Below are 11,909 nucleotides of genomic sequence, written 5' to 3'. Positions count from 1 at the left end.
ATTTTGGGATGCACCTAGTAGCATTACATTTATTAGGAATAAAGACTTCTGAGTTCTGGTGCATTTGTGCGGTATCTAGTTTTTTTTTGTAGCTTTAGCCTGGTGGGACCAGTCATTTTTTTCGTATGTTTTTCTTATCATTTTATGATGGATTTTTTTGTTAGTTTAATTTGGTGTGGTTGTGTCTTCGACGACCCTGTAAAGGGTTGGCCCACTGCCACACCTTTAGTTTTGTTTGGCTGGCTCACCAGGTCKATCTTTTGTTTGAACTTTGAGTTTTGTTTTTTGGTTAATAGTAATTATTTTAGACAGTGGTCCTTAATTTTCCACTCTTTTTTTGCAGGAACGTTTTTGTTCCTTTTTTCTCCTCAGCTAGGGTTTTTTTTTTTGGAGGACCAGGCAGAATAATTAATAAGAGTTTTATTCCTGAATTCTGTCTTTGTGTCCTCCTTAAATGTGATATGACCCTTCTGTGTTTCTATGGGCCGTAACATCTTCACAGCAACTTTCAACCTCTCATAAACTACCAAAAAGAGCATTTTATGTACTTCATGTTTGTCTCAATGTATTTGTTTTCTAATTATAGTTGACATTTTCTGTTTCTTTGTTTTTTCTGTCACATCCCAATCATCTGCAAAGCTTGTAGAGAAGGTGAGCAAAAACAAGATGAGATTTTTAACTGTTATATCTCTGTGAAGGTCATAATGTAAAACAATGACATWTTTTTAGGAAAAAGAGACGGTTGATTGGTGGAGTAAATTCTACGCTTCAGTCGGAGATCAGGAGAAATGTGGACCTTACCTAAAGAAAGGCTACGATACCCTCAGAGTGAGCCTCCTTTTATTTTATTTTTTTACAATAATTTTCAAAGATTACTGATTTGTTTACAACTGAAAAACCTTTGTGTGAATTTTCAGGTGTACGACAGRGAGCTAGAGGACGTCCCGGAGTTTAAAGGGTTGACTGACTTCTGCAACACCTTCAAGCTGCAGCGAGGCAAGAATGAGAACGGGGARGAGGATCCCTCGGTGGTTGGAGAGTTCAAGGTAGTTTAACACCAATAACATCATGGTAAATTTGAACGTGACTTTAGAGAAATTACCAGAGCGTCCTTGATTGATTTTTTTTTTTTTTTCACCTGCAGGGTGCGTTCAAGGTGTACCCTCTGCCCGATGACCCAGGTGTTTCTCCTCCGCCCCGTCAGTTCAGAGAGCTACCAGAAAGTGGACCTCAGGAGTGTCTTGTCAGGATTTATGTGATCCGAGGAATAGACCTGCAGCCTAAAGACAATAACGGCAAGGTAAACGTGAATCTGTGAATTAACAAAAACAAAACGTTCTTATTTTGCCATCCATGACTCGATCCACATTTTCTCCTCAGTGTGATCCATACATAAAAATATCAGTGGGAAGAAATTCAGTTGATGACAGAGACAATTACTTACCCAACACCATTGACCCTGTGTTTGGAAGGTAAATCTTCTCACTAAATTAAAACATTTAAATTGTATCCTGAATATCTAAAGTGCTGCTACACTTTATTCTTCAAACCCTTACCKATGTTGTTTAGGATGTTTGAGATGACGTGCTTCCTGCCCCAGGACAAAGACCTGAAAATCTCAGTTTATGACTTTGATCTCCTGACTCGCGATGAGAAGGTTGGGGAGACCSTGATCGACCTGGAGAACCGCTTCCTGTCTCGATACAACGCCTACTGTGGCCTTCCACAAACCTACTGCATGTGAGCGAAACTTCTGGTAATTTTGTTAAAATGCTATTAAGGATTTGTTTCAATCCTTTCTTTTGTTTTCTCAGTTCTGGTATCAACCAATGGAGGGATCAGCTGAAGCCATCTCAGATCCTGGAGAACTTGGCTCGACTGAAAGGACTGTCCAAACCCAGGTCTGAAGAAAACGGCACATCGCTCACTTTCAATGGGAATGACTACACACTGGCTCAGTTTGGTAAGACTTTAAAAGTAAAGAAATACATGTTCTCCATTTCACTACACTGCTGGTTCTATATAACCTGTGGTGAAAATGTGTTTTTATATAAAGAGAACAACAAAGAAGTCCATCAACACTTGGGTCCTCCTCATGAGCGACTCTGTCTGCACGTGCTCAGGACGCAGAAGCTTGTCCCTGAACATGTGGAGACCAGGACYCTTTACAGCACCTATCAGCCAAATATATCTCAGGTTGGACGTCACACTCATCTGTCTTCATGTCCACTCAAACACTTCGCTCTTAGTTTGTGTAAAACCTGTATTTGTTTTAGGGAAGACTCCAGATGTGGGTGGATGTTTTCCCTAAAAGCATCGGYCTTCCTGGTCCTCCCTTTGACATCACACCACGCAAGCCGAAAAAGTAAACACTTGTCTCCCTCCGTATGAATTCCGTTTGATTGACACTGAGCTAACATCAGGTGTCTGAACACAGGTTCTTCCTGCGTGTTGTCGTCTGGAACACCACAGAGGTGACTCTGGACGAGACCAGCATCACAGGAGAAAACATGAGCGACATCTATGTCAAAGGGTATGCTTGTTTTTATGCACTTCATGTTTTTTTTTTCAGGTTCATATGTTGTGAAAGACTTTCGGCTACTACTTTCGGCCATTACATTTAAGCTCCATATCTGCATAAAACTGACTGAGTTTAGTGGTTTTTCTGTTGCTAATGTTGATTAGCTGTAGGAGCTGTAGCTTAAATCTGATAAAGGTTAATAAGCAACTGAGCACATTTTAATGTAACTTTCAGAAGTTATGAAATACACTGCCCTGGCCAAAAAGAGAGCCTCCTGTTTAACTAATGCAGTGAGGAGCTTCTTATTTGTTAAACAACCATGTCTAAAAGCACATTCTGTGATCGTGGAAAAGATGTTAATCTGTTTCAGAAGAGTCAGATTGTTGGCATCAAACAGAGAAGCATCTAAAGAGATTGCTGAATCTAACATCAGCTTAAAGGGGCAATATTATGTGTTTCTCAGGCATACATTTAAATACTATACCATAATAAAGTATCTGTCACCTTTTAGTTGCTGTTAAAATGCTGTTTTTATGTTTAAATAGAAAATAAACTTTTTTTWATCACTTCCTCTTCTAAAAGGAGTGAGAACTAATGTTGAGAGCTCAGCAGACAGTTTCACTTTCACTTTCACCGAGAGCCTGCAGGAGGCGGGGTGTGGGGTGGGTAGGTGCAAGTAGGGGTCTCTGCGGACGAGTGGGCGTGTCACAAGGAAAGGCGATTCTAAAGCGYCACACCTGATTTGACGGACTTTGTTAAAGGGACACACCTGACTGTACAAGCAAAAAAGGGGCGATACCGTACGGCACCACCTCATTGGACAAGAACAAAAGGGGCGTTACTGTACGGTACCACTTTTTCTGGAGAACCCTACTTGGGTCACATTTCTCCTGGTTAACCTTAGTGTTGGGGTCAGGGTCAGGCTGTAAAGAGATCAAGCAGGATCTAAGGATACCGTCATGTAGGCCTCGTAGCCCACAGTGTTTATGCTTTTGACACGCCCACTCTTGTGACACACCCATTCTTGTGACACGCCCACTTCAATTCCGCAGATAACCCCTTCTCGGTAGGTGTGCTCCGCCATGAGGAAGCTCGGCTTAGACACGTCCCAGGGGCGTTTCTGGTCCCAAAAGGCATTTCTGGTCCACCTGTCGTTTTGCTCCTCAGCATGGCTGCTTAAAAACGCTGCAGGATTTCTCAAACATGCATGAATGAGTCAAAGCAAGGCTTTGGGCATGTTTTTTTATGAGAGTATAACATGATATAAAACTGAAAAGTTGATTTTACATGATATTGCCCCTTTAAGAAATGTGCAAGGCAGGTCATGTGGTCTGAGTTCAGATTGACCCTGATCCACAGTGATTGGCGCATCAGGGTAAGAAGAGAGGAAGCTGAAGTGATTCAAACATCATGTCTAGTGCCTGCTGTACAAGCCTGTGTGGGCAGGTGGTCTGGTCTAGGTTCAATGGCATTATGATGTCAGCTGACTACCTGAATATACTGAATGATGAGGTTATCCCATCAGTGGATTATCTCTTCCCTGGTGACACAGGCATATTCCAAGATGACACCGGGATTCATCAGGTTCACATTGTGAACGAGTGGACCTGAATCCGTTTGAGAGTTTTTGGGATGTGCTGGAGAAGACTTTGCTCAGTGGTCCGAATCCTGGCAAGAAATTTAAACTGTGTACAGAAAATGAATGTTGTGACACTGTAGAAGCATGTGGAAACAAATCAACAGAGAGTGTGTGCTGTAATTAAAACTAAAGGTGGTCAATTGAATTTTAGTTTCTTTTGTTTTTTCCTCGCCGGGCAGTGTGTTTTATTAACAGAAAGGTTTGACTGATTTCACTAGTTAATGTTACAGCTGCAAGCACAGATCTTAAACAATAAGTGGCAGCCATTGGGATAGCTTGAAAAAGTTATTTGTAGATGTACATTCAGTGATTATCTTCAAGCTTCATTAAAATCCACTCAGTGATTCATGAGATATTTTGCTAACAGAAACGTGCACATACAGCAAATACCTTATCTCCCACTTTTCAGCAGTGGGTGATAATGTCCTGCTTGTCCTCTGTTGCAGCTGGATGCCAGGCATGGAGGAGGACAAGCAGAAGACTGATGTCCACTACAGGTCTTTAGACGGAGATGGGAACTTCAACTGGCGGTTTGTCTTTGGCTTTGAATTCCTGCCAGCAGAACAACTCTGCCTTGTATCTAAAAAGGTAAGACTCATTAGTTTAACATCCTAAGGCGTGGCATGCAAACTTTTAAGCCCATGGCCTGAGTTTGTTGATGGCTCAACAGGAACACTTTTGGAGTCTTGACAAAACTGAGTTCAGGATTCCTCCCAGGCTGATCGTCCAGATTTGGGATAACGACAAGTTCTCACTGGATGATTACCTGGGTAAAAAAAAAAATGCTGTCTCATTAGTGAGATTTATGATTTATATTTAAAACTCTGAGTTTAATGTGCTTTAATCCCCCAGGTGTGGTTGAGCTGGATCTGCGTAAGCTGGTTCCTCCTTCTAAGACCCCAGAGAAGTGTTCTCTGAAGATGATGGACGATCAGGACATGAACAGACCCAACAAGCTGGACATCTACAAGTCTCTGTTTGCTCAGCAGTCTGTCAGAGGCTGGTGGCCATGTATGATCGAGAAAGATGGCCAGAAGGTCCTGGGTGTAAGTAGGAATTACAAAATGCACTAAAATGTTTCAATGTTTTTAAAGAGTAATTGCACAAAATTCCTGAGCAGTCAATAAAAATTCAATAAGTTCAAATCTGTTGAGGCAAACAAAACAAAAAACGACAAAACGCCTGCAATCTCATAATGGATCTATAGAGTGAGCCCAAAGCCTCAGGACAACTCTTTATTTCAGAAACTAAAGGGATAATTAAAAATCTGAATACCCCAGCAAGTAACCAGGGTGAGGAGGCAGTCTTTTAGGTTATGTCCGTAACATGGCCACCATCATTAAAGCCGCCATATTGGATCAAAGTCAAAATTTTCCCATGGGAAGATCATGTAGCATATAAGGATTGTTTCAGAAATGGATTGCTGCAATCAAATGTGCAATATCTCTTTGTAGTTCAAATGTTATAAAGTGCTGTGTGAAACTGGTGGGGTTTCTGGGTGTTGGTTGTTGAAGTCTGCGGCTATGATACAGCAGCTGCTTTCCCTACATCATCTCAATCCTCTTCTAGCGACAATTCTATCATCAGATACCTGCCATGAACAAGAAACGTTTTGAACTTTATGTTAAATTTGTTTGTAATTGTCTTTTAATGATTTTATTTCATTTTATTGGTTATTTTTAACTGATTTAAACTGTACAGCAGTTTGGCCAACTTGTATTGTTTTAAAAAGTGTGATTCAATCTGCTGCTACCTGCTAACATTACAGTATAGCTCGATGGTTAAAGCACCTCGCTGATGATGCTGTTTGTTGCTCATGATGTTTCTCTGACTTGTTTTGTAGGGAAAGGTGGAGATGAGTGTGGAGATTGTGAGTGAAGCTGAGGCAGATGAGAGACCAGCAGGAAAAGGAAGAGATGAACCAAACATGAACCCAAAACTGAACCCTCCCAAGTACGAAACCAAACCACACAAGAATCTCTGAACTCAGTGTTAAACCTATCACCAGTTATATTATCTAACGAACATGGTTTCTGTCTCACTCCCTGAAAACCACCAGCCGCCCAGAAACATCCTTCTTTTGGTTCACGAACCCATGCAAGACCATGAAGTTCATTGTGTGGAAAAAGTTCAAATGGGTCTTCATTGGACTCATCATCCTCATCATTTTGCTCCTCTTCCTCGCCATCCTGCTCTACTCTTTACCGGTAAGAACAGATAAGGAAATCATGAAATTAGTTAAATGTTCTGAAATCTGTAGGTTTTGATCCATATTTTTGTTTTTCAGAACTACATCTCCATGAAGATCGTTAAGCCACTTCAGTAACCGCAGCAAGGATCACATGAACTCAAGTTTTGAGATTTTTTTTTTTCTAACTGCGTGGTGTTTATAATTAGGGGTGCTCATAAATGTGCACTATAGCACACAAAGTTCTTTTCTACACGACGTCATTGTGACCAACTTGTGATAGCTTTAAAGAGACGTGAACATCTGAGTCGTTTCTAAACCACAGAAATCAACTTGACATTGCAGACTTAAGGGTTATTTTTTTTTTTTTTTTGGAACAAACACTTTGTGGAAGTGCAAGTTCAGTCTTCTGCAGGGTTTAGGTTTGTTAGAATCTTTTATATTTGTGCACACTGATATCTGAAGTTGTTTAAGGTGGTAATTTTATTGTGACTGATATTAAATTGCATTACGAGGTGGGTTTCGATTTACCCTRAATTTGTGCCAAATGAAATAAGTGGAAAAAGTAATTAAGTGTTTTAAATGTTTAGTTATTTTAAATAATAAAAAATCAACAGAAATCTGAACTGGTTCTAAATTATTTTTCTTCTCCACACAAGTTTGGTATTTAAAGTGCAGAGCCAGGAGCTTTTGACCAGAACCACAAACATGTTGGGATGCTTTATACAGCGTGACTTCAGCAATATATATATTTATAAAGGTCAAATTTCTCATTCATGCATGTTTGGGAAATCCTGTAGTGTCCTGAGGCAGCCAGGCAGGGGAGAAATAAACGACTGTTGGGACTAGAACCACCTTTTGGGATCAGCTCCTCCTGTGGGCTGTGTCTCCAAGCTGAGCTTCCTCATCAGAGCACACACCCKCACCCAGCCCCATGCTGAAATGGACAGGACAGAAGCAGAAGGAGGTTCTTAAAGAGACAGGCCAATTGCAAGGCGTTTAGAAACAGTTATGATGAGAAATCAAGTTTAATTTATATTTAAACATATAAGCATTTTAATAACTGAAGGTGACATAGTTAATTTATGGTATAAAATTTAAATATGCCTGAGAAACACAAAATATTGCCCCTTCAACATTTGTTACAAATTCTTAAAACTAAAGAGCATTTCATGCTACCTCGTCACTTCCTTCAAAAAAAAAAAAAAAGTTCCAACAGTTTGTATTTTGAATTTTTTTTATTTTGCTTTTATGCTAAAATATTTCATTGTTTAATTCATTATGTCAGTGTATTTGCTATTTTGTTCTGTTGTGCAAAACTAACTTGTATCATTCTATCCCTTATTGGCTTTACAATGCTTAGAACAAACTATTACCGACTATAAGTGATATGCATATAATTTCCCTAAATAGAGTACAGTTTAAAATTATTCAATGTGTTAAACCATTTAGTTTCAAAACTGACTCCCAAATGGGAAAATAAAATAGCCATTTTTTTTAAATTTACTTTACTATAAATGAGTGCCAGTTAAAGTTGCTACATTTTTCTTGATATTGTATAGATGGGATTGCCCTTAACTTTTAGAATTGATAAAAGATGGCAAGCTTAGATGTAAAATGAAGGAAAAAATGGACATTCTGGCGAGTATCTATTTTTATAAATGGTTAATGTAAAAAAAAAATACACTGCTTCTTTGAGCAACATTTAGAAGTTTATTTTTTTAGTATTTAGGAAATTCATTGAATGCATTGGGTAAGAGTCTGGAAACCATAACATTTTACCAAACCATTTTCCCCTATATGTAGAGACCTGGAAAGTACTTTTTTCCCCTCAAGGCTGTGTAGGAACCCTGTTTGATAAGATGAACTGAAACGGCTTCATGACACTAAAATACCAAACTTGAGTCTTCAATAATCTCAGTAAAGGATTGTGTAGCTGATCCAGGATCTAAGCAGCTTCTCTTTGTGATTATTTTTAGGCCATGCCAGTGTTTACTTTTGTCATTCAAAAACAGTACATCGTGATAAAAGTGCTCAAGCTAATTAACAGGATAAAAGTATTCCTGCTAAAGTATTTTCATATACTGCACCTTTAAAACAGAATTGTCGTTATTGTTTTTATTTCTCTTTAAAAGAATAACTTCTGAATGATTGCTGGCTTTATTCTTCCTCTGAGCTGTGATGTTTGCAGTGCTGCCTCAGAAGATCCTCCACCTCTCCTCTCCGGGCCAGGCTGTTGGCTTTGCCCTGGAAACGCCCGTTCTTCCCCGCCCCCTTCCCTTGAAGCAAGTCTAAAACCCTGAAGGGCAGAAACGTGTGAGGATACTCAACAAACAGTTGAGTTTGGCCTAAAAGGACTAACTGTGTGATCGGGTCTCRTACCGTGGTCCCAATTCAGACACCGGTCCACTGGGTCCAGCGAGGAGGAACAAACCAGGTCCCTTTTCCTCTCCAACAGTCAGGAAAACCAATGTTTCCTGACAACAAATGAAAGCGTTTGAGTATTTACCAGTGAAAGCCAAGAGCGAGGTGTTTGATCAGCTGCCTCACCTCTGTGTTGATTTCATTAGCAACAATATTCATGAACTCATTGTCGCCCTCTTTTCTGTAGAAGYAAAAAAAAAATAAAAAAATCACTGCTTGTGTGAAACCCTTCCACTGGTGGCCCAGTGTTTCTGTGCTGAAGATGATTCACAGCAGAAACTCGTACTTGTGTAAAGTGAAGAAGCTCCCTCTGTCAGGATCCTTCCTGAAGTTCTGAGCGATCAGGACTGCCATATCACGAAGCAGGCTCAGATTAGTCTGGAAACAGTTTTATAATGCACATAGTGACTCGGTGCAATGTTTAGTTGAATTTTGAAAAAGAAAAAAAAAAAAAAACACTGACCTTCTGTAGCAGCTTCACAGACTTCTGCAACTTGTCAACTGCCTCGACGTGCTCGTCTGGTCCCGTCCTGTTGAACCCAGGTTCTTTCATTTCATTCGTTTATCTTTAGAAATGTTTTTACTGATGATACRAGGACGATCTGTAGTCTGGACTTACTTTAGGAGCGATACCAGAGAACGCTCGGTGCTGTAGCTCCTCTCTGCGTACTTTAGTACTCTGTTTCCTGCCAGGAAGATCAGGTTGGTTTTGTTTTTCTTTCCTTTCTCCGTTCCAAGAAGTTTAATAGCCTAAAAATGTTTAAATTGAGCAAACATAAGACTCGTTTAATTAAAAGCTTGGCCTTCCCCACGAGTTTTAAACTAAGATCAGATGCTGAGAGGATGTGGCTACTGCTTTAGTCAAGRCTCGAAAATGAGTGATTTCACRCATGTTCATGTTCTAAGTCTTCATRACTCCCACASCAAAGTTTATCTCAATATTAGAACTTAGTGTTTTTAGCCTTTTCGTTTTTGATCAGGTGGCGCCCATCTTGAATCAAGTTGCAGATGTTTGTCCAATTATTACTTTTTGGAAAAAAAAAAGATATTTTGCTTAAGCTACAGAAAGTGARGGGCAAATGAAGCTTATTTTTAAAGTTTCATTACTTGAAGCTTTTCAACTGTGTTCTTTGGTGCCATCTTGTGGCCAAAAGTATGAAGAGCAGCTTGAAAGAACACAAAATGAACCGCTTCATTGTGATGGCATTGACAGCTGTTTAACATCATGAGACGTTGGCTGGTTTGATATATTTTGTGCGAATTTGCCATCAAAACACACCAAAAATCTTGACGATGATTCACTTCCTCATAAACCTTTGAATCCGAAACCAAAGCAGTGATGTAACTTTGGCACTTTCAAAGCTTTGGACATCYTTAATCATGTGACTTTTGCCARACMAATCCAGCTCCAACACAGAGCTACTGAAACTTTCTCATTTTCAATCCATGTTCCTGAGCTTCAGCTTGAAATGGCCCATTACTAGCTAAACACACGTTCACCCTTTTGCCTATGGTTAAATAATCCCGAGATGCACTGGGAATACAAATATAGAAATGCAGGTTTGGTTTATTGTTACGTTAAGGATCTGAAAACTATGTACTGGGTATGTGCCTGTATTTGAGTGTTAATATTTACCTGTAAGTCGCTAAGGTTAGACACATGGGTGCCGCAACACATGTTTGCATCAACGCCTTCAATATCAATAATCCGAACCGGTCCTGCATGGTCCTCTGGCAGTCCACGACTCCTCACCTGGTTCACACAAACATTCAACTCAACTATTATGATTTGTGTATAATTGTATTTAATTTTAGATACGTGAATAAATACAGAATAGAGAAATTAATCATCTCAACACAAGACATGTAGGAGGCCTTTGAGTCCCAGTAAACACAACAGGTGTATACACACCTTTTCTACAGCTGGGTCGTCTATAGAGAGAAGTTTAACAATAACAGGAATGTGAGCTCTGATCTTCTCATTTACAGCTTCTTCCAGTTCCTGAAGCTGAGCTGGTTTTACAGACTGAGTGTCCAGCTCAATCGTGCTTCTCTGACGGGCTAAATCCCTGAGTGGGAAAAGGGGGGAAAAAATAAAAATCAGGTAAACGCTCAAGTCTTGACATTCACTGAGAATATGACCTGTGTGTTGATGTACCAGGATGTGGTCTTGTATCCAAACATTGTGTCTGCCAGAGCTGTGATCAAATGCTGACCTAAGAGACATTTTTTTGTTTAAATTATGCCTTAGAATAAACAATGTGAACTCAGTAATGACTGTTTGTCTTACRGGAGTGTTGCTGCATGTGATCGAACCTCCTCTCCCAGTCCACCTTCACGTGCACCTCCTGACCCACCTCCAGAGGTGAGGTCACAAAGTGTAGAGCATCCGGTCCTTGTCTGGTCACCCTCAGAACTGGAACCTCTCCAATCAGTCCGTGGTCATCCGGCTGCGAGACCATAAAGAAAACACCGTACACTTGTGGGATGTGCTCTCAAGTGGGACGTGTTGGACGAGAAACTTTCTTACCTGACCTCCTCCCTCAGGAAATAAAATCGTATCTTGGAGCTTAATATTGAAACCTTTGAGAGTTTCTTTCTTTCCATTCACTTCTTGTTTTAGTTCCGCGGGGCAGCAGGAAACCACAGAAGTAATGAACTGGAAAAGTGAATGAATGAATGAATGAATGAATGGGTTATTTATCACCCAATACAGCAACTTTTATCAGCAGATTTATTGCATTAGATTTATTAAAACACTGTAAAAATATATATTACTTGGATATATTTACACAACTTAAAGCTCTTTAAAATATAATCATGATAAAAATGTTAGCTTGAGAGCTAGCTACGGTTAGCTGCTACAAGGTTTAGCTGCCGTGCTAATCACGTCTGAGTGATATTTCTGTAAGGTTTTAGTCATGTGCCATTCAAAAGCGTCATACCTCTTTCATATAACAGTTTCGCTGACACTGAAAAGCCATTTGAGGCTGTTTTTAAGAGGAAAACACCACTAGCTGTCAAAACCAAAACACCGACTCACAGGAGTCACGAACGGGTCGCAACATGGTCCAAACTTAACAGCTTCGATTCTCTCTCTCTCTCTCTCTCTCTCTCTCTCTCTCTCTCTCTCTCTC

At 40.0% G+C, this 11,909-nt stretch overlaps 2 protein-coding genes across 6 annotated transcripts in view; one reads left to right on the top strand and one right to left on the bottom strand.

Annotated features, from left to right (window-relative positions):
• Positions 1-6,974, top strand: part of LOC106535031 (myoferlin) — a 32,204-nt gene extending 25,230 nt beyond the window's left edge. For 4 of the 5 annotated variants that reach the window (XM_014031901.1, XM_014031900.1, XM_014031898.1 and 1 more), the window contains 16 exons: positions 640-651; positions 730-828; positions 918-1,046; positions 1,145-1,300; positions 1,381-1,472; positions 1,570-1,740; positions 1,815-1,963; positions 2,057-2,196; positions 2,277-2,365; positions 2,438-2,533; positions 4,607-4,748; positions 4,831-4,930; positions 5,013-5,206; positions 6,004-6,113; positions 6,220-6,367; positions 6,448-6,974. In XM_014031901.1, the coding sequence (XP_013887355.1) occupies positions 640-651; positions 730-828; positions 918-1,046; positions 1,145-1,300; positions 1,381-1,472; positions 1,570-1,740; positions 1,815-1,963; positions 2,057-2,196; positions 2,277-2,365; positions 2,438-2,533; positions 4,607-4,748; positions 4,831-4,930; positions 5,013-5,206; positions 6,004-6,113; positions 6,220-6,367; positions 6,448-6,486 (1,866 nt within the window). In that variant the 3' untranslated portion in view covers positions 6,487-6,974. Of the gene's footprint in view, positions 1-639; positions 652-729; positions 829-917; positions 1,047-1,144; positions 1,301-1,380; positions 1,473-1,569; positions 1,741-1,814; positions 1,964-2,056; positions 2,197-2,276; positions 2,366-2,437; positions 2,534-4,606; positions 4,749-4,830; positions 4,931-5,012; positions 5,207-6,003; positions 6,114-6,219; positions 6,368-6,447 lie in introns of those variants that run through there. The other variant, XM_014031899.1, reaches the window with a different exon arrangement.
• A 1,067-nt stretch (positions 6,975-8,041) lies between these two features.
• aarsd1 (alanyl-tRNA synthetase domain containing 1) lies at positions 8,042-11,854 on the bottom strand. The gene is made up of 12 exons (XM_014031895.1): positions 11,718-11,854; positions 11,303-11,431; positions 11,063-11,222; positions 10,931-10,988; positions 10,685-10,841; positions 10,409-10,525; positions 9,392-9,522; positions 9,236-9,302; positions 9,059-9,150; positions 8,899-8,953; positions 8,731-8,825; positions 8,042-8,647 (listed from the first exon to the last, which is right to left on the bottom strand). The coding sequence occupies exons 1-12, from the start codon at positions 11,754-11,756 to the stop codon at positions 8,509-8,511; spliced, it is 1,239 nt and encodes a 412-aa protein (XP_013887349.1). The 5' UTR covers positions 11,757-11,854; the 3' UTR covers positions 8,042-8,508.
• Between the last annotated feature and the right edge of the window lie 55 nt (positions 11,855-11,909).

The sequence above is a fragment of the Austrofundulus limnaeus genome, unplaced genomic scaffold, assembly GCF_001266775.1.
Source record: "Austrofundulus limnaeus strain Quisiro unplaced genomic scaffold, Austrofundulus_limnaeus-1.0 Scaffold1344, whole genome shotgun sequence".
Taxonomy (NCBI): domain Eukaryota; kingdom Metazoa; phylum Chordata; class Actinopteri; order Cyprinodontiformes; family Rivulidae; genus Austrofundulus; species Austrofundulus limnaeus.
The sequence above is the reverse complement of the archived record's forward strand: the minus strand, read 5'-3'. Positions and strand labels throughout refer to the sequence as shown.